Raw genomic sequence first — 24,031 nt, 5'->3', positions numbered from 1 at the left:
ATGTTTAGATATACCAAATGGCCCTTTTTATCGAAACGAAAAAAATCGAAACGAGACGACCCCAAGGGTACTTGCGACCATTTTAGTGTGCCCAGACAGAGTATGTCTTCTGAGAGTGGCAGCCGAACGCCGGCCTCAAAAGCCGAACGTTCAGTATGAAGCGGCATCTTGCTCAGCGTACAACGTCTGCGGCTGATGATGCGATTTCTTAATATATGAATGTATGCCATTTTTTAATCCTTACAGCCCCAAAACATATATGTGTATGCATATGCCTCGCTTTCACTCATTGCCTCGCGCACTTGCATCCATCTCTTTCTCCCTGCATAGCTTCACACAAAACCCCGAGACCTACAAACATTCACACGCTTGTGTTGTGTGGATGTGCACACAAGTAGATCGCGGCGATTGTAGCGAGCCAGATGTTATTTCTTCAATTCTGTGCTTTTTATGCCTGTGGTAGCAATAGGCACTCACATTTAAATGCTCTATCATGTATTTCTTCGTCCAGTCAGGCATGATGAGAAGAATTTGATCAAATTTTATTTAATACACAATTAATTGACCTAAATGAAATATTTATATTTATTTTCTGTGTACTGCAGGGACCTATTTTGCTTGAAATACAAAAATATTTAAGTCGTATTTCTGAAAGGGTAATTCATCGTAGGGGGAAGTGAAATGACATGGCCGACCTAAAATGAAGCGTGTATAATTTTGGTAACATAATTAAATTTTCTAGTTCATATCTTCAATTACAAGTTCAACTGGTGGTTGTACAAGTTGTTCATCAATAACATTTATATCCTCTGTCCACTGAACACATTTCTTATACATATCTGAAATTTCACATTTTGCCAAATCTGTGGAATGTGCCCTGTGCGTTTCTCCATAAGAAAACACATATCACACATCTTTCAAAAAAGGCACAATTTTGAAAAACGTTTAAATTAGCCCGAAAATTTCTTGTTTTTTCCAATGATTAATCGAGATTTCTATCGATATTGTGAAAAGTGGTAAAGTATCGTAATCGTAAACAGCTGATATATCAACGAAGGTTCGAGAGCGCAATATTTGAGTTTTCTAAAAATAACTTTACGGCGTTTATATAAATTAAAGAAACTCGATAAGCTCTTTTTTTAAGAAGCGGTACTTCTCCCACGTACATGTTACCGACAACCGGTGGAACACCAATATGTGAAATTTGAAAATGTGACATTTCTTAAACCAGTAGACAGACTCTATTAGTTTTTTAATAAATATTCGTGAGGGTATAATTTTAAACATATATGCTAAATACATTATTCTGATTATCAATCAGGATGATGATAACAAATACTGTAATTATAATAATTTAGAATATTTTTATTTCTTTAGTATGTTAGAAAATTATTCCTTTGGTTATAATGTACAAAAGTGGTTTGAATTTAGTAATATAATCTCTTACGTATATACTTTGTGTGTAATCTGAGTTTAAATCGGTAATATATATCTCGTTAAGTATTACTGAGCAATTATGAATTTGTATTATGTTATTTCCCTCAATTAATGATACCGTATCAAAAGTGATATCTTAATTGAGGGAAATAACATGTTACGAAACTGCTTGTTTCTTGGTGGGCTGGCTCATCGGTTTCTCTGGGTGCAGTCCCATCCCTGCCCCGCAGTCCGCACAATCGATAACAACAAAGCTACACTCCTGTAGCAAAACAGACTTACACAACACTATGAAAAACGAACCACAAATCGATAGCATCAAACAATCGGAACTTCTAACAGATGAACAACATAAACAGCTGTGACGATAAGTAAATGTAAACAACAAAGATGAGATGTTGATATACACTAACAAAAACATTATTAATCCACTTTACTCTTCCAGATCGGGCCCGGTACCCGCCCAACCATGAGACGATCACCTACTCGTCTCTCACTTTTGGCAATGGCCAAAATGGCCAATGGCCATCTAATGAGATTGCCATCAGCCTGGGCCGGCAGTTATACCAACTCTCCCCCATCAAAGAAAATTTAGCCGAACACTTCTCTCTTCAGATACGGTATATAATTGGTTGCATTTCTTATCGATATTAACACTTAATCTTATTTCTTATTCCCCTGCAGGTTATCTTCAAGCTGCTATTGATAAATTCGTACACGCGAACATTTCCGGCATTTTAAAATAGGTGCATACGATAAATTGGTATATTCTTATATTTAGAACAATTTAATTTTAAATTTCAATTTTTTCACTTCTTTCAACTTTGCTTCAACAAGTATCTATAACGTGTTGCATCATTTCATATTTATAACAATATCTGTTAATCTTAAAAATATTAATTTTTTTTGTACAGAATACATTTTTCATACTGAGCAAGGGGAAAGGCGTTGTTTGTCAAAGCGCTTATATTACCTTGCCTGCCTAAAAAACTCTGTGGGTGGGGGGCACCTGCACCTGAGGTGCGTAACATATATAAATTAGGTTTTAAATAATCAGTCCTCGCGGATTATTTTGATAGAACTTTATATTAATAATGATTTATAAAACACTAGGCCGACACGTCGTAGTGAGTGAGTTAAATTATACACGAAGTCGCTGGGCCGATGTGTCGCAGTGAAAGTCGAATTAAAAACTAAATTTACAAAAGATTGATCAAAAATACCTAAGCTATTGTGTGCTTTCACAACGGCCGCTAGAATGCTTAGCTTGCGCCTCGTACGCTCCGTCGTGCAAGAACATCCGGCCCAGAGCTATGTCAGCATCTGCGGCTGGTGTTATGTTGGATTTTGCTGACCCCTGTTAGCTCGTAAGAACATCCGGCTCAGTGCTATATCAGCATCTGGAGCTGGTGTCGTTGGTCTCTGTTAACTGCTACCCTTTTAAGTTAAGGCCGCCCTCGGCCGTTCCTATCTCGGCGATCACCTTCTAAATCTCCTTGGTGATTCCGACGCAAATTATGGTGCAACACACAGCACCCAACAAGAAGGCTGTTACCACGCTGTCGACGCTTCTTATTTCGTCCTTGACTTCCTTGATCTCAAGGTTACGTTCATTCAGGCGATGAAGGTATGGGAGACTCAAACGTCTTGGTGGCCGGTGACGTTCAGAAGGGGAGATGCCGCGATGCCGGGGAACTTACCCTGGACGTTGTTGCGATTCAAGTACTTAGTTTCGTTGATCAGAGCCCAATTATTGAACGTGATTAGATTCGTTCCGTGAACCCAAGTCTCAATACCGTTGTCAACGCAAACTTTAGCAGGCTGGTTATTGATGATCAGAATTCCGTCATCAACCCATGTGATCGGGTCTAAGTGACTCGGCTGCATTTAGCAGTTTGCCAAGCTACCAGCATGCAGCTCTCTGACACAAGAGCTGGTCGGTAAAAGTTGACAAAAGGTTCCTCCCGGCGTGGAAGTGCAATTCTTAAGGGCAAGCACTTGATCTCCGCACTCAGCTATAATGTTGTCGTCAATTTGTAGCACAGCTTTCTCATGTGCAACTGGATACAGCATCACCTTTCTGCAAGCCATTTTGGTTTTCGAGAACTTAATGATAAAGTGAAGGGCATTAACAGATTATAATACTTTCACGGACGCAACGGACATAAGGTCAGCTATTGAAGTACCTGTGGGTTCATCGACCCAAACAGATTTCAAATCTGCGTGATCTAATATATTTGGGCTTATGATATTAATTTTTGCAAGGGTAACAGCGAGCATCAAATTCTGCATTTCCATCAGCAACATTCTATTCCGAGCTAAAAGAGTTTCGTATAAATGCCCGGAATCTATCCGATTCTTTTTTGCAGCTTTTAGTAATGTGTTGACACTTGTAGTGAGTTGATTAATTTGTTCCTGAACTTTTGTGTTGATAGCTACCTGTCGGTTGTTAGAGTTCACCGACTGTAACTCAGTGAATTTGATCTTCTCGAAGTTACTGGCGTCAGATATTCCCGCAACTACTTTGAGGGCTGTGCCCAAGAAATCTAAGCTTCTTGCCACCCTGTGGTGCACGCCAAGAGCTTTTAACAGATCTCTGAGGTGGGACTCGTCTACGCTTAGAAGCTTTCTCATGTGTGACTGTGGACACATTTCACATAGCTCCATTGTTTCGTTTACCATTTTCTCGTACTCAGAGATGTTTGCTGTGTGCCTGACGAAATTGAATTCCCCCCAGACCAGAACTTGGCCCTCAACAATGGGAATATACTTGGCGTGTGAGTAATTAGGCACACGCGCTGCCGCATTTGAAAAAAATATAAATAGCAGAAACCCGAACCTGCGGAAGACAGACAAAACGGACCAAGCTATTACAACGTGTCTTCCTAAAGGAAATTCCAAGTGACGTAAATATTAAAACTTGAAGGTGAAGCCTAGTGGCACAATTGTTGAAACTTATAGTTAAATTCAAGATGCATATAATCGATGTTTTACTTCAGCTGTCGCCCTACTTAAGGTTGTCCTTGTGGACCACCCTCCCTCCAATGAGAACGGTCGTACCAAGGTCTGCCTCTACGATCCGTTCTTCACATAAGGGCTTGAGTTAATTGCCAAGCCTGCGGTTTATTTTTACTAAAACTTTTTCCATAGTTGTTTAACAACAGGGTCTTTATCGTTTGAGATTCATCGAAGGCTCGTTGTCGCATTAAATTGTTCTGGCTCGTGGAAAGAAATTTGTGAGCTGCAGTAGTGGAGCTTTTAAATCCACGATAGTGCGCGATTGAATTGGAAAAAAAAAATTTTTTGTCCGTGAAAAAAATATAAATGTGTAGCAATTCCCCAGGAGTCTCAGGGATCGGAGTTTCTCCTAGCTCCTGTCTTTTCGGGTGTCTATCGTATTTGGCTGCCGAGCAGATTCTACAACTTTCCGCAATTTCTTTAGCTAACTTCGCTATTTTAGGGAAATTGTATTCTGATAACACTGGCTTAACATTTTCTTGAGCTGCTCTGTGCGCTCTATTATGTTCGGCAACGAGAATTTCTCTCCTCTCATCAACGTTGAAGACATCTGCAACTCGGTTTTTGCAGTGCCAGAACTTTGTGCCTGGAAACATGCGAACTAAGCCATCTTGCACCTGTGCTAGTGTGTGCAGGTTGCAATAGAGGGCATTGACCGCATTTGGATTAATCAAGTCAAGCAGTTCATCTAAAAGGGCTGTGTGATCAGTGAAGCCCACTTCATGACGCCTCTTGTCCCCGAAAAGAATGAAGTTGCGTTTAATGGGGACGCGTGCCTCTTCAATGACAATTTGATTTTGGAAACAAATAAGTGGCTTTTCGGTCGACTCAATTGTATAGGTCAAGCACAGCTCACTGTGGACTGTGGCTGCGCAGGAATTAGTATTCAGCTCGTCAAGAGTGTTGAGCTGTTATCGCGATAGCGCATCAGCAACTAAATTCTCCTTGCCTGGCTTATAAAATATTCGCGCATTCGTTTCCTGAATGCGCGCCTTCCATTTTTTAATCTTGGCGTTCGGGTTTGACTCAGAAACGGCACAAGTTAACGGTTGGTGATCCGTGAAAATGTTAATGTCTTTTACTCCATATAGGTAGTGACGTAGCTTGCTAAGGGCCCAAACTATAGCCAAAAGTTCCCGCTCGTTGGTGGCGTAGTTCACCTCCGGGGGTTTCAATCTTCTAGAAATCATTGAGATGGGGCGACCCTCTTGAGAAAGCACTGCCCCTATGCCGTAAGCTGAAGCGTCTGTCGTTAGATCAAACGGCTTCTTAAAGTCAGGGTATCTGAGCATGACGTTTTCTGACGACAAAATGTTGCGTAATTTTTGGAATGCGTGATGCTAAATCTCAGAGAATTCTACCGGGATGTTTCGCGATCTATGTTTACTTACTGACCCATTCTCGCCCTTTAGAAGATCAGAAATAGGTTTTGCTATTGGGGCAAAGTCTTTGATGAAACACCTATAATAACTAGCCAGTCCTAAAAATGATCTGATCTCGAATAAATTCTTTGGTTCTAGGTACTCCTGAATCGCTTTGACTTTTTCGGGGTCCGCTGTAGCTCCATTACTGGTTACCACGAAACCAAGAAAACCTACGCTTTTCTTAAAATCTCCTTGGAAATTCTCATATTTGCCTCGTACAGGCTCTTTAAGACCCACTCTACATGTTGGACATGAGAACTTGCGTCTTTTGAGAAGACGATGACATCGTCAACGTAGACATAGATTTGCCAATTTGCTCACGCAGTACGTCGTCAACAGTTCTTTGGAAGATGCTGGCCGCATTCTTCAACCCAAAGGGAAGTCGACAAAATTCGTACTTCCCCCCGTTAACTGCAAAGGGTGTTTTTTACCGGTCACGCTCTGCTAGCGTGATCTGGTGATAGCCGATTTTTGGTTTAATGTCAAAAAGTATTTAGCTTTGCCAAGATTCCCCAAAATCATTGGAATGTTAGGCATAGGGTATCTGTCTGTGATGGTTTTCTCGTTAAGTTTGCGAAAATCCATTACTAGGTGCATATTTTTGTTACCAAACTCGTCCGTCCCCTTCTTGTCCACCACCCAAATGGGGTTGTTGTAGGGGGAGACATATTTCTTGATGATACCGTTCTTCAGAGGGCTTTGAATCTGTTTATTAACGAATTCCGCTGCTCCCATGGGCTAGGGGTACAGTCGGACATAAATTGGTTGTTCATCAGTGGTCCTGATGGTTGCCACCACTGATGTGTTATAGGGAAGTGCTTCTTCCGGATCTGCGAAGGCCTTATGTTTGCTTTTTAGCACCTTTAGGAATGCATCTTTTACAGCATCGGGCGCGTCGGCGCAGTCAACATTGGTAAAGTTAACATCCGCGCACCTGTGGAATTCGATTTGTTCAGTTTCTGCGCCACATTTGAGTTGGCCAGAAGAAAGACAAAGCGAAACTCCTGCTTGTGTTGTCAAGTCGAGGCCCACAATTCCATCAAATGTGGACAGGCTTGGGAGTAAGAAAAATGTGGCAGTTTTGCCGAACAGAGATATAAGGCACTTATGAGTGATCTTCGTGGTGCCGTGTATAGAATGGGTAAAGAAGGGAGAATTTACTGGGCACAGACCTTTTAGATTTTTATGTGGTCTGATATAATTCTTGGAAGCGCCCGTGTCGATGAGAAACCTCATCTAGATCCCTGCCACTCTTCTACTGGTGTAGGGCAGCAGGGAGCTTACCCTAAAAAATTGAGAGTGTCTGAGTCATAACCGCTACCATTGTCGTCGGCAATTTGCTGTTCTGCTGCTGCTGCAGAGCTAGCATACGAACCTGAATCTTGATCCGGCTCGTGAGCTGTGTGATTGACTCTCTGCCTTCTCTGTCCGCTTAAACGCCCACGCGTGACCGTTCTTTTGTAGGCTTGAGGAGCGCTAGAGTTAACGTAGGCTGGTGCTTGCGATGGTTGTAGAATTTTTGACACAGATGGATCGACGTCCATTGGCTCCTGTGACCCGCCACCTTTGTTCCACCTGCCACTCTGTTGCTCAAATTGACTTTGTTGATGTTTCTGTTGTTTAGTGAAGGGAGGATTTTTGGAACCGCTGGGTTGCGGATCCCCCTGCTGTTGCCCCCTATCTTGCTGACGGACCTGCGGCCTCGGGGTCACTTTTCGTTCCCTATCTTCTTGTCCTTTATCGAAGCTAGCGGCAAAGGCGTACCTCTCATGGTTTGCCTCTACCTCTTGCACTAGCGCTAGGGCCGACGGTAAGTCCTTAGGCTTTGCCGCGAACAGGACATCCGTCAGGCTACGCTTTAGGCCTGAGACAAAAACGCGCAACGCATCATCTCTAAACTTTGTACAGAGCCCTTGTGCCATGCTTGGTTCATAAGACATGTTGACCTTATTGGTGAGAAGAGTTAGCTTTTTCTCAACCTCGTCATAGTATTGTAAAATTGTTAACGAGCCCTGTCTTAGGATGCTCATCTCTTGCTCTATGACGTGAATGCCTCTCTTATCCCTGTATGTGAAATCGAGACGGTTTATTATGGCATCAAAATTCATTACTGTGCCAAACTGACCAAAAACGCCGTCAGCTGCCCCTCTAATTTTGCTCTTTATAATAATGACCGCCTGGTAGTGGCGTGAGCTGCCGTTGTATGGCTTGCAAATTTTATATGCCGCTATCGCAGCTTGTCTCCAAGAGGCGTACGTCTCTGGCACCCCCGTAAATTCTGGTAAGCATTTAACGGCGTCCAATGGTTCATAACATTGCACGTCGTTTCTGATTCCTACCGGCTCAAATGCCTGGACCGGCGGTGTTTCTATACTACTGGTAGATATTCTGGCTACCAATTCTTGTATCTGAGCGTCTAAGGAAGCCCTCAGCTCTGCATCTCTTTGCCTCAATATTGCGCTCTGTGCTTCTAAGGCGGAGGCCACTGCGGCCTGCAAAAAGGCCCTAAGGCTGCTCAGGCTCCATTCCTATTTGACACCCATTGTCAGCGATTTTTTGCGGGACGGCTTCCCTATCTAAGGTGATGGAGTCGTCTGACTCAGATCCCCTCGCAGAGCGGTCTCTGTACCTGAGAAACGAGCAACACAATTTCATGGGCAAATCAACAACGGTAAATTAAATGAATGCTGACAGAGGAGAGTTTATTGAAAATTGCTGATGGACGCAAAATTGTGTTACTCAAAGTTAGTTGGGAACACAATTACTGCAATTTAAATATTTCTACTTATATTTTTTTACGATTTTATTTTAAGTAAATCACGCAAATTGAAAAAAGTTTGTGCCAAATGATGGCCCACTTACATTTTATTTGATCCTAGAAAGGTTGTATGTTCTACGTATAAAACTACTGATTCTCACGCTGCAGTCGCGAATGCTTTTTTTTTTATCCCTCGCTGAAGTCTGTGGTGTTGGTTTACGTCGCTGTCCAAACCCGCTTGCGCGCTGGTTTGGTAACAAGTCACTGGCCGAAGAGCTCCAGCGGCTTCGGTGTATCAAATGCTTTTTATTGTGCTTGTGCCGCTGACGTTAGTTGATGTAGGTCAGGCACAGCTTTTATTGTTTGCACTGGTAGGTTAGTTCTTTACACTGCACAGCACACAAAATAATTATGGAACAAAATGGTCCGAAAAAAGTTGGGCGCCAATTAGGTTTTAAATAATAGGTCCTCGCGGATTATTTTGATAGAACTTTATTTTAATAAAGATTTATAAAACACTAGGCCGACACGCCGTAGTGAGTGAGTTAAATTATACACGAAGTCGCTGGGCCGATGTGCCGCAGTGAAAGTCGAATTAAAAACTAAATTTACAAAAGATTGATCAAAAATACCTAAGCTATTGTGTGCTTTCACAACGGCCGCTAGAATGCTTAGCTTGCGCCTCGTGCGCTGCCGTCGTGCAAAAACATCCGGCCCAGAGCTATGTCAGCATCTGCGGCTGGTGTTATGTTGCATTTTGCTGACCCCTGTTAGCTCGTAAGAACAGCCGGCTCAGTGCTATATCAGCATCTGGAGCTAGTGTCGGTGGCCTCTGTTAACTTATATATATACGTATAAGCGGGTATCACTGGTGCATAAGTTGAACAAAATCTAAACTTTTTAATTTCATTCTTTACTTGGCAGACGCAATAATCTTTGGGCCCTTTCCTTCCCGGTTCGCACTTTCGGAAATTTACCTAACTTAAACTATTTAATAACGAAAAAAAAACGAGTTAAAAATTCCGAATAAATATCGGTTCTCTTTTTTTTTAGGGAGCACAATGAGGAGTCTGCGTCTGACTCTGCCGTTTACTCAGGCGAGGAGGCACGAAATGGAACATACTCACTCGCATGATATGGGCGTGGTCTCGCCAGTGGCTTGAAAATCGGGCTCGCGAATATCTGGGTTGATCTGGCCAGCGTCCTCCGGCGCGGTATTCAAGCGGTGTATGCCACAGAATGGCTGCGGCTGCTCTAATAGAGTATCGCTTTTATAGTGGTTTTAAATGACGACAGTGTGTTTCTAGTGTATTATTACTTCGTGTATTATCGCTCTTGTGCACTAATTCTTTTGCAATACGTTAGCACATAAGGAATTATCTTGTCAATTAACTAATGTATGCGCTTTGATTTGTTTAAGCACATGCTCCGTGGCCGGTACGTCCGCTGTGGACCGCTGACAAAGTCGAACTCCTACACTGTACATTGGGCAGCACATCAAAGATGCCAAAATTCGGTACCCGCGTACATTTAAATATGGTTACCGTTGCTGCTCATCGACACTGCTGTTCTTCAAGGCCACGGCAAGGGCATCTTCATGCGATCCACTCTCTTTTATCTCTTTGGGAGCAAATCGGAAAGCCAATAGCAATCGCCTCCTTTGGCGTCGTGGATCGCAAGTTCGGTGTTGCCACTCCTCGATATTTTAAACGCCGTTCTGTGTCCGGCTTCACCCCGATACTCTGGCCCTATGACCAAAGATATCGGCGCGGCCGATAATAAAGAACGCAACCAATTACGGGCAATATCGATATCGTCGATATGTCAAATGTAATGTTGCATTGCCACGCAGATTATTGTAAGCGCGAACCCGACCGTTACTATAAATCTGCGTGCGCATATCCTATCCGGTTCGCCCAGCCGGCCAAATAGAACGCACATCGTAGGCCACACCCACGACCCTGATCTACACTCGTATGTCCTTCCAAAATCTTTCAGCAGGTACGAGTTGTTGCTTACTCGACGCTCTACTCTGGCCTTAAGGAACTTTCTTGCAAACTTGGCGTTTAAAGCTTTTCCAAAGTCACTCAGCACAAAATTGCGTCGGTAAACTTCTTGGCCCGGTTCCGCCTGGAACACCCGGGCTCGAGCATTGTACTGCCGCTGACTGCTTTCGTAAGCCTGATGTAGTTGGCCTTGGACTCGCCGTTCAATCAGGTGTATTTTGTCTGCGGGGTGCATATGGGAGATCTCATGCCATATGGGAGATCTAAGAGCCAATCTGTAGCATGCCCCGTTGAGGAACATATGATGTTCGAAAACAGCAAAGTAGGAGGTCACCCCGGTCGCGAGTGTATGGCATTTCGTATGGAAACCTCTATTTCCGGAAGGTAGAGGTCCCACTCGCGATGATCTTGCTCTAGATACGCCCGGATGGCCAGAGTTATCAGAGTGGATGACCTCGGGTAATCCAAACTTATAAAATAACCTCGCTGACCAAAAACTGCACCACGTCAAGTGCCGTAGCCTCCCGCATCGCTTTATAGTTTTTGGAATGGTCGCTCGGTCTCTTCTCCTAGGCGCACTTGCATGCGAAAGTTTGGTGCCTTGACTTCCTTGCATGTCACACATCGTCTCACCCAATCCCTTACCTGATAAACCATGCCAGGCCTGTAAAACCGCCTACGTAAGATCTCTAGCATTTCCCGCTATCCTTTTTTAACATTTCAGTCAGTAAGGCGGCCATTGCCACGAAATCTCGCATAAAGTGCCGGTATCAACCTGCGGTACCCAAAAAAGAGCGAACCTCTTTGCGCGACCGAGGCACGGGGATTCGCTTAAAAGCATTAACCCGTTCAGGGTCCATGCAAAACGTGCCACCACCAATAATGAATCCTAGGTATTTTAATGCACGGAAGCAAAATTTGGATTTGTGCAGTTCAATTGAGAGCTTGGCTTCTCTTAAGTATTTTCCCACTTGTCGCAAATATTTCAAATTCGTTAGGAAATCAAGGGAAATGACTAATAAGTCGACCAAGTACACAAAGACGTTCGACCGCAATTCGTTGGGAATTATTTTGTCCATCAGACGAACTAGACGTTGGGCTGCATTGCATAAACCAAATAGCATGACGCGAATCTGGTATAGTGTAAATGCGGTATTATACTTGCTTTTGTCGTCTAGTTCGATCTGCCAATACGCTAAGTTCAGATCCACACTGGAGATGTAGTGGGTCTGGTAAATTCTAGATAGGATGCCTTCTATAAAGGGTAGTGAATACGTGTCTTTCACCGTGAAATTGTTAAGTTTGCGAGCGTCGAGGCAAAAACGGGTTTCGCCGGTCTTCGCACTGCGGTTGTGCGGTTACTCCATGGGCTGTTGCACTCTTCTATAACCTTCAAACTCAACATTTTGTCTACTTCGTCATCCACATCTGCATCGCTGGTGATAATGGGTAGGGTCTATCTTTGAATGCTTGGGCTCCTTCCACTAAGACGATAGTGTGCTTCTCTAAGTCTGGCGTTCCTAATCCGCTATGTTCAAAAGACAAAAACCCCTGCTTTACCGCCTCTAACTCTACACTTTCCTCCCGAGACAACTCCCATGAGTCTGGCTCATTTTCACCTTCTTCGTCTTCCGCATAGTGTGTGGAGGTTATCTCCTCGGGACCCAAAATATCAGGGGCTAGGTTAAAAGCTCGTCAGAAATCAATTCCAAAATAGGCTCGCTGGTTCAGGTGGGGGCAGATAAAAAACGTTATGTTTTTATGCTGCTTCCTGTACGAGATTAGGAGCTCTACCCTATTAATTCTCGACCACCTTTTCCTAACAGGCTAACCGAGGCTCCGGTGTCTAGCAACCCTTTCATTTTGATCCCAGCGATCTCCACGTCAGCGAATACGCGTGGTTCTTGGCTATCCTCCCGTTTCACAGCTTCGATGACCTGACCCCTCGTCCTCTTGCGTCTGCGGAAGCGCGCCCGAGCCTTGAGCACTCTTCTGGTGGCCAATGTCATCCCCTCCAGCTGTCGCTCACCAAAAATTCTATTCCGGGCCGACATGTATGACCGGACACGTTCTTCATATGGTTAGCCTCTTAATGGTTTTCCTTCATTTTTATCCTTATATATAACCTTATCCTGGTCCTTATGATCTATATTCTTCTCCTCTACAACTCTTATGGGTTTTGGTAGGTGTTCCTCACTTTTTTTTTTGGCGGTCAACGTCCCTGAACGCGTCTGTCCCGCCATCAGCGTGCTCCCTCTGGGGCTTCCCGGACAATTTTCGTATTGTGCACGGAATGTGTCCGGCTTTCCGCATCTGCAGCAGAAAATCTTCCAATCCTTAGAGAGGCAGTCCCTAAAGACATGATCGAACTGCTTACAGTTCCAGCACACTAGCCGAGATGAGGCCCTGCCTCACACGAATGCCTCCTCCAGTTCTCTAGGCGATGTTTCCGCACAATCTGGTGGTACTTCAACCTCGTACTGTGGGCCTCGTTCCTTGTGGGTAACGCGACGGCTGCACGTATCCGGTCCGGCTTTTTCGACCAATCTGCCTTTCCATTTCTATGCATTCTTGGCGCAGCTCGTCCACGGTTAGTACATCCATGGCATAGATGTATTTTGCCAGACCCTCCTTCAAGCCACGCTTTATAATCTTTACCAATTCTCTCAGGGGCTTCGGGATTCGCGCGGCGATTTGACGCATGTGTTGAATATAGTCATCCACCCCCTCGCTGGTCTGTTGCTCTCGCTGTAGTAGCTCCTGCATCACGTCGTGCTCCGTCTGATATCCCCGGAATCGGTCTAAAAGAGCGTGCCGCGGTTGCATCCAGCTATCGACGCCGCATGTGCATCCAGTATCACTCGCGGAGAGAAGGAGATGGCGCAACATTTCAGAACTCCACGGGACCTGGAATTCCCAAAGCCGGCGAAGGACTCCGTACTCACCCCGGCAGAGAATGTGGCGATAGCTCAAGCCCACCAAACATATCTGCATGCATCCATCCGTGAGGAGATGCGAACAGGCTTCATGCAGATGATAAAGGGCATCATGGATGTGCTTAGGCCACCAGGGAGCCACGCCGAAGAAATAGCGCTGCGCCAAAGCTTTCGCGACCTGCCTAGACACCGGAGCCTCGGTTAGCCTGCTAGGAAAAGGTGGTCAAGAATTAGTAGAAGAATTAGGAGTTACGGTGCAACCGTATGTTTCGATAGTCACGACCGCTGGAGGAGAGGATAAGTCAATCATAGGTAGGGTAGAGCTCCTAATCTCGTACAGGAAGCAGCATAAAAACATAACGTTTTTTATCTGCCCCTACCTGAAACAGCGAGCCTATTTTGGAATTGATTTCTGACGAGCTTTTAACCTTGCGAGGTCTCATGGGAGTTATCTCGGGAGGAAAGTGTATAGTTGGAGGCGGTAAAGCAGGGGTTTTTGTCTTTTGAGCATAGCGGATTAGCAACGCCAGACTTAGAGAAGCACACTATCGACTTAGTGGAAGGCACCTTCCAACCGTTCAAAGATAGACCCTACCCATTTTCACCGGCAATGCAGAAAGTAGTGGATGACGAAGTAGACAAAATGTTGAGTTTGAAGGTTAAAGAATAGTGCAACAGCCCATGGAGTAACCGCACAACCGTAGTGCGAAGACCGGGGAAACCCGTTTTTGCCTCGACGCTCGCAAGCTAAACAATTTCATGATGAAAGACGCGTATCCACTACCCTTTATAGAAGGCATCCTATCTAGAATAGACCAGACCCACTACATCTCCAGTGTAGATCTGATCTTCGCGTATTGGCAGGTCAAACTAGACGACAAAAGCAAGTCTTATACCGCATTTGCCGTACCAGGTAGGCCACTATACCAGTTTCGCGTCATGCTATTTGGTTTATGCAATGCAGCCCAACGATTATAAGTCATTTCCCTTGATTTCCCAACGAATTTGAAATATTTGCGACAGGTGCGAAAATACTTAAGAGAAGCCAAACTCTCAATTGGACTGCACAAATTCAAATTTTGCTTCCGGGCATTAAAATACCTAGAATTCATTATTGGTGGTGGCACGCTTTGCATGGACCCTGAACGGGTTAAAGCTTTTAAGCGAATCCCCGTGCCTCGGTCGCGCAAAGAGGTTCGCTCTTTTTTGGGTACCGCAGGTTGATACCGGCACTTTATGCGAGAAAGGACAGCGGGAAACGCTAGAGATCTTACGTAGGTGGTTTTACTGGCTCGGCATGGTTCGTCAGGTAAGGGATTGGGTGAGACGATGTGTGACATGCAAGGAAGTCAAGGCACCAAACTTTCGCATGCAAGTGGGTCTAGGAGAAGAGATAGTGACCGAGCGACCATTCCAAAAACTATATATTGACTTTCTGGGAAAGTACCCACGTTCGAAGCAAGGGCACGCGTGGATGTTCGTGGTAGTCGACCATTTTTCAAAATTTACCTTCTTGAAAGCGATGCGGGAGGCTACGGTTCTTAACGTGGTGGAGTTTTTGGTCAGCGAGGTTTTTTATAAGTTTGGAGTACCCGAGGTCATCCATTCTGATAACTCTGGCCATCCGGGCGTATCTAGAGCAAGGTCATCGCGAGTGGGACCTCTACCTTCCGGAAATAGAGGTGTCCATACGAAATGCCATACACACCGCGACCGGGGTGACCCCCTTCTTTGCTGTTTTCTGACATCATATGTTCCTTAACGGGGCATGCTACAGATTGGCTCGTAGGTTAGCGTCTCTGAGTGATCATGTGATCTCCCATTTGCACCCCGCGGACAAAATACACCTGATTAGACGGCGAGTCCAAGGCCAACTACATCAGGCTTACGAAAGAAGTCAGCGGCAGTACAATGCTCAAGCCCGGGTGTTCCAGGCGGAACCCGGCCAAGAAGTTTACCGACGCACTTTTGTGCTGAGTGACTTTGGAAAAGCTTTGAACGCCAAGTTTGCAAGAAAGTTCCTTAAGGCCAGAGTAGTGCGTCGAGTAGGCAACAACTCGTTCCTGCTGGAAGATTTGAAAGGGAAGCCCTTAGGAGTGTTCCATGCAAAGGACATACGAATGTAGATCAGGGTCGTGGGTGTGGCCTACGTTGGGCGTTCTATTTGGTCGGCTGGGCGAACCGGATAGGACATGCGCACGCAGATTTATAGTTACGGTCGGGTTCGCGCTTACAATAATCTGCGTGGCAATGCAACATCACATTTGACATATCGACGACATCGATATTGCCCGTAAATTGTTGCGTTCTTTATTATCGGCCGCGCCGAAATCTTTGGTGATAGGGGCAGAGTATTGGGGTGAAACCGGACACACAACGGCGCTTAAAATATCGAGGAGTGGCAACACCGGACTTGCGATCCACGACGCCAAAAGAGGCGATTGCTATTGGCTGCCCGATTCGCACCCAAAGAGATTAAAGAGAGAGTTGATCGCATGAAGATGCCTTTGGCCGTGTTTCGAGTCGTTGACCCAAAAAAAGAAAAAAAGGAAAAAAAAGAACAGCTGTGCCGATGAGCAGCAACGGTATCCATATTTAAATGTACGCGGGTTCCGAATTTCGGCACCTTTGATGTGCTGCCCAATGTACAGTGAGGAAATTCGACTTTGTCAGCGGTCCACAGCGGACGTACTGGCTCACAGTTAGTCATTTTTGAAGTTGGATATATGTTTTTTGTCGGCCACGGAGCATATGCTTAAGCAAATCAAAACGCATACATTTGTTCATGACGGGCTTTCTTTATTAGTTAATTGACAAGATAATTCCTTATGTGCTAACGCACTGCAAAAGAAATAGTGCTCAACAGCGATAATACACGAAGTAATAATACACTAGAAATACACTTTCGTCATTTAAAACCACTATAAAAGCGATACTCTATTAGAGCAGCCGCAACGATTCTGTGTCACACAACGCCTGAAACCCGCGCCGGAGGACGCTGGCCAGATCAACCCAGATATTCACGGGCCGAATTTGCAAGGCACAGCCAAGTATCGGCGTAATGGTGTGCACGGAGAGACGAGCCATCACGGACGGGACTTACACGACGAAGAGGCGGCCACGGGCGAGACCACGCCCATATCATCCGAGTGAGTCTGTTCCATTTCGTGCCTCCTCGCCTGAGTAAACGGCAGAGTCAGCCGCAGACTCCTCATTGTGCTCCCTGAAAGAGAACCGATTTTTTTTCGGAATTTTTAACTCCAGTTTTTTTTCGTTATTAAATAGATAAAAATACTCACGACTAGTTTAAATTAAGTAAATTTCCGAAAGTGCGAACCGGGAAGGAAAGGGCACAAAGATTATTGCGTCTGCCAAGTAAGGAATGAAATTCAAAACTTTAGATTTAGGTCAACTTATGCACGTGTGATACGTATATATATATAGGTCGCCAACAAAAATGTATTCTGTACAAAAAAATTAATATTTTTAAGAATAACTGAAATTGTGACATGTTGAATCGAAGTTGAAAGAAGTGAAAAAATTGAAATTTAAAATTAATATAATTGTTCTAAATATAAGAATATAGATTTGTTGTTTTCAAAGATATATTTAATAAATTTTTATTTTTATTTATTTATTATTTTTTGTTCGAATTATAAAGAACAATGTACGCAGGGAACACCGCGTGGAGGCCATTATAATTATAATGGGGTCATAACTAAATATGACCTTCGAGTCGACTTGAAATGTAATTGTATTTTTAGCACTCTTTTATTTTTTAATTGGAGAATAAAAATTATACTAATTACACTTAAAGAAATTATGTAAATATTTGCATCGACTTAGAAATACGTATTTTCTCGGAGCCAACCTCAGTACACAAAATGCATACATATATCAACACAAATTTGGGATAGGTCATGATCTGAACTAATTAATTAATTAATTAATTTCTTGCCAGCTAAAGCCAGATCAGTGAATAACAACACATACATACATACTTTATAGTTCTTATGCATGTATAATTCACGCATACAACCAAAGGTGCACGCTCGCTATTGGCTAAGACAAGAACTTTTCTCGAGCATACACTGTCCAAAAAGAAAAGTGAAATCAATCTATGTGTGCTATTTTCTTAACATAGTTATTGCGCAAGAAGCGCCATGTGTAAAAATTATATAAGTTCTTAAATTTTCCTGTAAAATTATTCGTTAATATCTAGGGTTATATATCATCTAAATAAAGCATGCATTTCATGGATAAAGCACAAGCACTTTGCGTCGATCGTAAGCTCTAAACTTTTTCGCTCAATGTACTTCGAAAACGAAGCGACGCAAGGCAGCATCGACCAGCTTTGCTGAAGGCAGGCTGGCGACTAACTTCGTAGCTCGTGTCAGCATCAGCAAGCCGCGACTTCGGCATTCGTTCGTCTGGTCTTTGGAGAACGAACAACTTGTCGGTAGGCATGCCGTACGAAGCCTCAAAGGCCAGATGAAAGGCCAGGCTAGAAATTTTGCGACACATTCAAATGTATGGGCGAGACTCATCTTAGTGCTTATATTGTCTTTGGTCGGACCCACCCTTTAATATAACTTAGCACATAAGCATAAGCACAAGTATAACAAAGAGCCTGGTGATGACATCGACATTGGTTAAGATCAAACTGTCCCCCTTTGGTAGACATAAACAATTCACCCTAAATATCACGCCACTGTCAATTTTCCCATCTGAGCACTATCCCACACATAATTGCTGACGCAGCTCAAACTTCACTCAATTTCGACTCAAGCTCTCTCAAAGCGAAGTGTGCTAAGCGACCGCAACAGTTAGATAAATCAGTTCATATTCGGGAAGCAAATCTGAATGTACTCAACAAAAGTAGCCGTTAGTGAAAATAATAAATAGAAATATATTTTTTTATAGTAACTAAACGTGTAAAACTTAATTATATATATATATATTAAAAAAAAATTTGAAATACACTAAATACATTATAAATACATTACAAATATAACAAATCGTCAAATTGAAAAAAAAAAAATAAGTTTGATATAAAATAAATTTATGTAAAATAACTGCACTTAGTTACGTTATTTTTCAAAAGGAGTGAGATGTAGTATGTGCATATATTGGGGGTGCACTGTACCAATAAAGTTACATCGGTTAAGCATAAATATATCAGCAACACATTGTTGCAGTACACAAACAAAACCATTTCAAGTGAGCGTGTAATATGATCACCCGCTTATGAGCTAAGCTAAGTCAGCAGTCCTACGTTGACCACTTGTAGCATATATATATATATATATATATATATTTTAAAAATATATATATATATATATTTATGCTGATAAGACAAAATATGTATGAAGCCGCTCCGCTGCTGGCGCAAACGACATTACAAAACTAAAGTCAAACGGCACAGACGTGCCCGTGTATTGAACCATTTGAATCTATCACAGGAGTACTTATGGCTGTCGAGTCTGCTTTTTTGTCGGAACGCATTGATCTTCCCATCTCAGAGATTGAGTGGGTAATGCTATTAAGTCTATATCTTCCCTATTTTTTTTTAAAGGGAGCCTTTACTTGTCCTTTTAATCTTCCAGATTTCGATTGGTCGTCGCCATCAGACTCAAACTTTCTGTTGCCTCATTGATCTTCCCATCACAAAGATTGAGTTGGTGGCTGAAAAGGTTGTATTTGGAAGTTTTTCTATCTCCATTTCCTTTTCATATATACCCCCTTTATTTACCTTGTCCACGTATCAAACCCATCTTAATGCTTTTAAATCTATGTTAACCCTACATTCTGATAGAGACCTTTTGGTTATTTTTAGGTACTTTAATCTTCCAGATATTGATTGGTATTCGCCATTAAACTCATATTTTTGTTTCTAGCCTTGCCCCTTTTTTTCTCATCAAATGATGTAAAACCTTTTTCGCCTATGAAAGATATATTGCATCCTTTATAATAAGTGTTTCGCCAGAAATATTTAGTAACATTTGTTGATAAGAGTTTTGGCCGAAACACTTAATAGTCAAAGAATATAAGGCCAAATAGATTAATCGGACTCCGATTTTATTGCCACCTGGTTTTAGTGGGGCATCAACTTTACTTGCTGCGTCAAAAAACTAAATTCTTCTTTCGAGCTTGAAAAAAAATTTCACGACCTATAGCTTTTATTTTTCTGGCACTTATAATGTCAATCCTATTTACTAGAAGTCCATACAAGACAATTACGACCACCATTGTCTCATATATGAAAAACTAATAATACAGACAAACAAATATAAAGACAGAATACAAATTCAATATTTAGCAGACGAGTTGCAAAGAGAAATATACGGTATCCGAAAAGTTAAAAGAAGTAAAAGAGGATTAATTTCGTAGGTACAACTAAATACTTATTTGGAACTATAGGTAACAATAATAAAAAAGAACTTGGAGAAAAATGAATTCAATAGCTCAAAACAGTATTCAAATAAGAAAGTAACAGTATTCAAAGAAAGAGAAGAAATAGAAGAATTTAAACTACTACACATAATAATAATCTATACAGCAAGGACAAGAAAAATTAACTATTAACCCATGTATATTAGGTATAATAAAACAAACTAACACTAGTTACAGATTTTCAAAAACACACAACGGCGCTTAAAATATCGAGGAGTGGCAACACCGGACTTGGCTGCCCGATTCGCTCCCAAAGAGATAAAAGAAAGAGTGGATCGCATGAAAATGCCCTTGGCCGTGTTTCGAGCCGTTGACCCAAAAAAAGAAAAAATGGAAAAAAAGAGCCGCTATGCCGATGAGCAGCAACGGTAACCATATTTAAATGTACGCGGGTTCCGAATTTCGGCACCTTTGATGTGCTGCCCAATGTACAGTGAGGGAGTTCGACTTTGTCAGCGGTCCACAGCGGACGTACCGGCTCACAGTTAAACATTTTTGAAATAGTGCACAAGAGCGATAATACACGAAGCAATAATACACTAGAAACGCACACAACGCATGAATCGCGCGCCGGAGGACGCTGGCCAGATCAACCCAGATGTTCACGGGCTGGATTTTCAAGCCACGGGCGAGACCACCCCCATATCATCCGAGTGAGTCTGTTCCATTTCGTGCCTCCTCGCCTGAGTAAACGGCAGAGTCAGACGCAGACTCCTCATTGTGCTCCCTGAAAGAGAACCGATTTTTTTCGGAATTTTTAACTTCCGTTTTTTTTCATTATTAAATACATTAAAATACTCACGACTAGTTTAAATTAAGTAAATTTCCGAAAGTGCGAACCGGGAAGGAAAGGGCCCAAAGATTATTGCGTCTGCCAAGTAAAGAATGAAATTTAGAAGTTTAGATTTTGGTCAACTTATGCACGAGTGATACCCAATTATACGTAGTACGTAGCCACCTGCACCTCAGGTGGCGCTTTGACAAACAACGCCTTTCGTTGGCAACACATATGTACACACGCATTTATTTTAGTGGGTACTTGCTCCCCATTGGTGCAATAATTACCTGTGTTTATATCTCTCCCATTGTTTGCCTTTCTTCTGTTGACTGGCAATAACTTTTAGCCGTTTTTTTTGTTTTCTGTTCTGTATGAAGGTCGTCAATAAAAATGTATTCTGTACAAAATAATTTATATTTTTAAGATTAACTCATATTGTTATAAATATGAAATGATGCAACACGTTATAGATACTTGTTGAAGCGAAGTTGAAAGAATTAAAAAAATTGAAATTTAAAATTAATATCAATTGTTCTAAATATAAGAATATACCAATTTATCGTATGCACCTGGTTTAAAATTCCGGATATGTTCGCGTGTACGATTTTATCAATAGCAGCTTGAAGATAACCTGCAGGGGAATAAGAAATAAGATTAAGTGTAAATAGCGATAAGAAATAAATAATAGAGAAATTGCCGGCTAAATTTTCTTTGATGGGGGAGAGTTGGCATAACAGCCGGCCCAGGCTGATGGCCATCTAATGGGCAATTGTTATTTATTCATATATAGTTTTGTTGGTCTCATTCTGTGTTAATGCTGGGAGTGTGAATGACCGTGGCTACAAGAGCTTCGGAGCCAGGTGATCCAGGACGATGTAGAATCGAGCCTGCGCCGCATCTGACACACAGCATATCCCAAGAATGGCCGGAAGAGCGACGGAGACTGAGCTTATTATAGTGTCCGCTAACAGGGGGTTTCCTTGTCGCGGTTGAGGACAGTACGTTACGTTTGCTGCTGGCGAAGCGTTTTCGACTGTTCATCATTCGCCTGGTGGTACCCGCTATAAAAAAATATCTGTGATGAAATGTGATATTAGGGTAGGGTAGGTTAGAGTTTGTTTATTGTTTACTATTTGTTTGTGCCACTCTGGGTATACGTTTGGTGTATGCTGGCCGTAGTTATATGAGCTTCGGAGCCAGGTGATCCAAGACGATGTACAATCGAGCCTGCGCCGCACCTGTCACACATCATGTCCAGAAGGTGTCCAGAAGCGCGAAAGAAATATAATAGCCTTCAAGAGAGCGTTCCTTGAATGCCGTTTTTCAGTTAAACTGACGAAGTGAGCATTTGACGAACGCTTAAATGTTGTTCACTGTCCAGTGCGTAGATAAGTTAGCCTGTGCTAGGATTTGTCTTCTGTCCCCTCCAAGTATTTAAAATTTATTGAAAAAAAAAGGGGGAACCGTTGTTGTGAGTTTTTTTCTGTCGTCATTTATTTATTTTTCATTATTAGTAAGGTTTATTAGTGGGCGTTTAATTATTTATTTACTTAATAGGAATTACTGGTGAAGTTTTTTTTTGGTATCAGGGTTCGGTATGGCTGAGGAACAAGTGTCTGATTGGGGATCTGAAACTGACGGAGCGTCAGCACTACCACCGCCACGTCCATCGGAAGGTCATCTAGTGGACTTGGAGAAGGAGATGGCGCAACATCACAGAACTCAACGGGACCTGGAATTCCCAAAGCCGGCGAAGGACTCCGTACTCACCTCGGCAGAGAATGTGGCGATAGCTCAAACCCACTAAACATATCTGCATACTCTTCCCGCTGGAATCAGCGAATCCATCCGTGAGGAGATGCAAACAGGCTTCGTGCAGATGATGAAGGGCATCATGGATGTGCTTAGGCCACCAGGGAGCTATGCCGAAGAGAATAACGCTGCGCCGAAGCTTTCGCGACCTGGTATGCCGAAAGAACAAGAAGGGGTACAGCGCGCGTCATTTCCACCACCGGTGCCACCGAAGCCACACAGACAGGACGCGCGAGGAGCGGTGTACTCATCTAGCAGCCCAGTATATGTTGCCGAAGCTCAGGCGAGGAACTGGCGGATTCCAAATAATCGCCATTTCCGAGTGGAGGACCGGAGAGCGGATGACTTTCAGCCAGAGGAAGCGTATGCCAACGTGCGAGAAGCAGCGTACCTAAGGCTCAAGCGGTAGAACGTCAAGTTCGATGGCGAGGACGCCATGAATTCTGTCGAGGACTTCGTGTTCCGGCTGGAGTTCCTGCAGAGGCAATATCAATGCCCTTGGAAGGAGGTCCAGCGCCTTTTCACCTGCTCCTGACCGGCCGTGCCCCCGAGTGGTACTGGATGCACGTGCGGCGTCGATAGCTGGATGCAACCGCGGCACGCTCTTTTAGACCGGTTCCGGGGATATCAGACGGAGCACGACGTGATGCAGGAGCTACTACAGCGAGAGCAACAGACCAGCGAAGGGGTGTACGACTATATTCAACACATGCGACAACTCGCCGCGCGAATCCCGAAGCCCCTGAGAGATCGCGAACTGGTAAAGATTATAAAATGTGGCTTGAAGGAGGATCTGGGAAAATACATCTATGCCATGGATGTACTAACCGTGGACGAGCTGCGCCAAGAATGCATAGAAGTGGAAAGGCACATTGGTCGCAAAAGCCGGACCGGATACGTGCAGCCGTCGCGTTACTCACAAGGAACAAGGCCCACAGTACACGAGGTCGAAATACCACCAGATCGTGCGGAAACATCGCCTAGAGAACTGGAGGAGGCATTCGTGCGAGGCAGGACCACATATCAGCTACTGTGCTGTAACTGTAGACAGTTCGATCATGTCTTTAGGGACTGCCTCTCTAAGGATTGGAAGATTTTCTGCTGCAGGTGCGGAAAGCCGGACACATTCTGTGCACAATACGAAAATTGTCCGGAAAACCTCAGAGGGAGCGCGCTGATGGCGGGACAGACGCGTTCAGGGACGGTGACCGCCAAAAAAAAAAGAGAGCGTCGGTTTTGGCTCGACGCACGCAAGCTTAACAATTTGACGGTGAAAGACGCGTATCCACTACCCTGTATAGAAGGCATCCTATTTAGAATAGACCAGACCCACTACATCTCCAGTGTGGATCTGATCTTCGCGTATTGGCAGGTCGAACTAAACGACAAGAGCAAGTCTTATACCGCAT

At 43.4% G+C, this 24,031-nt stretch overlaps 1 protein-coding gene and 1 long non-coding RNA gene across 3 annotated transcripts; both read left to right on the top strand.

The window, feature by feature from the left end:
• Positions 1-1,566: 1,566 nt before the first annotated feature.
• On the top strand, positions 1,567-2,364 carry LOC116652338 (uncharacterized). Of its 2 annotated transcripts, none has more exons than XR_004305321.2 (3): positions 1,567-1,808; positions 1,883-2,057; positions 2,122-2,364. It is a non-coding gene; the product is annotated as an uncharacterized lncRNA (long non-coding RNA). The 2 variants fall into 2 exon arrangements; XR_004305320.2 differs by having other exon boundaries at positions 1,570-1,814; positions 2,122-2,360.
• Positions 2,365-15,101: 12,737 nt separating this feature from the next.
• Positions 15,102-15,705, top strand: LOC138911500 (uncharacterized). The gene is made up of 2 exons (XM_070210826.1): positions 15,102-15,223; positions 15,357-15,705. Exons 1-2 carry the CDS (start codon positions 15,102-15,104, stop codon positions 15,703-15,705), a joined length of 471 nt encoding a protein of 156 aa, XP_070066927.1.
• Positions 15,706-24,031: the final 8,326 nt, after the last annotated feature.

This window comes from Drosophila virilis, unplaced genomic scaffold, assembly GCF_030788295.1.
Source record: "Drosophila virilis strain 15010-1051.87 unplaced genomic scaffold, Dvir_AGI_RSII-ME tig00001170, whole genome shotgun sequence".
In the NCBI taxonomy this organism is placed as follows: Eukaryota; Metazoa; Arthropoda; class Insecta; order Diptera; family Drosophilidae; genus Drosophila; species Drosophila virilis.
This window is presented reverse-complemented; position numbering and strand designations above follow the sequence as displayed.

What these genes read in the sequence shown, in the direction of transcription:
- LOC138911500 (XM_070210826.1), top strand. Translation starts at nt 15,102, where the DNA reads ATGCGGGAGGCTACGGTTCTTAACGTGGTGGAGTTTTTGGTCAGCGAG. An exon ending in CCGGGCGTATCTAGAGCAAG is followed by an intron (nt 15,224 to 15,356) that starts GTCATCGCGAGT and finishes GGCATGCTACAG; the next exon opens with ATTGGCTCGTAGGTTAGCGT.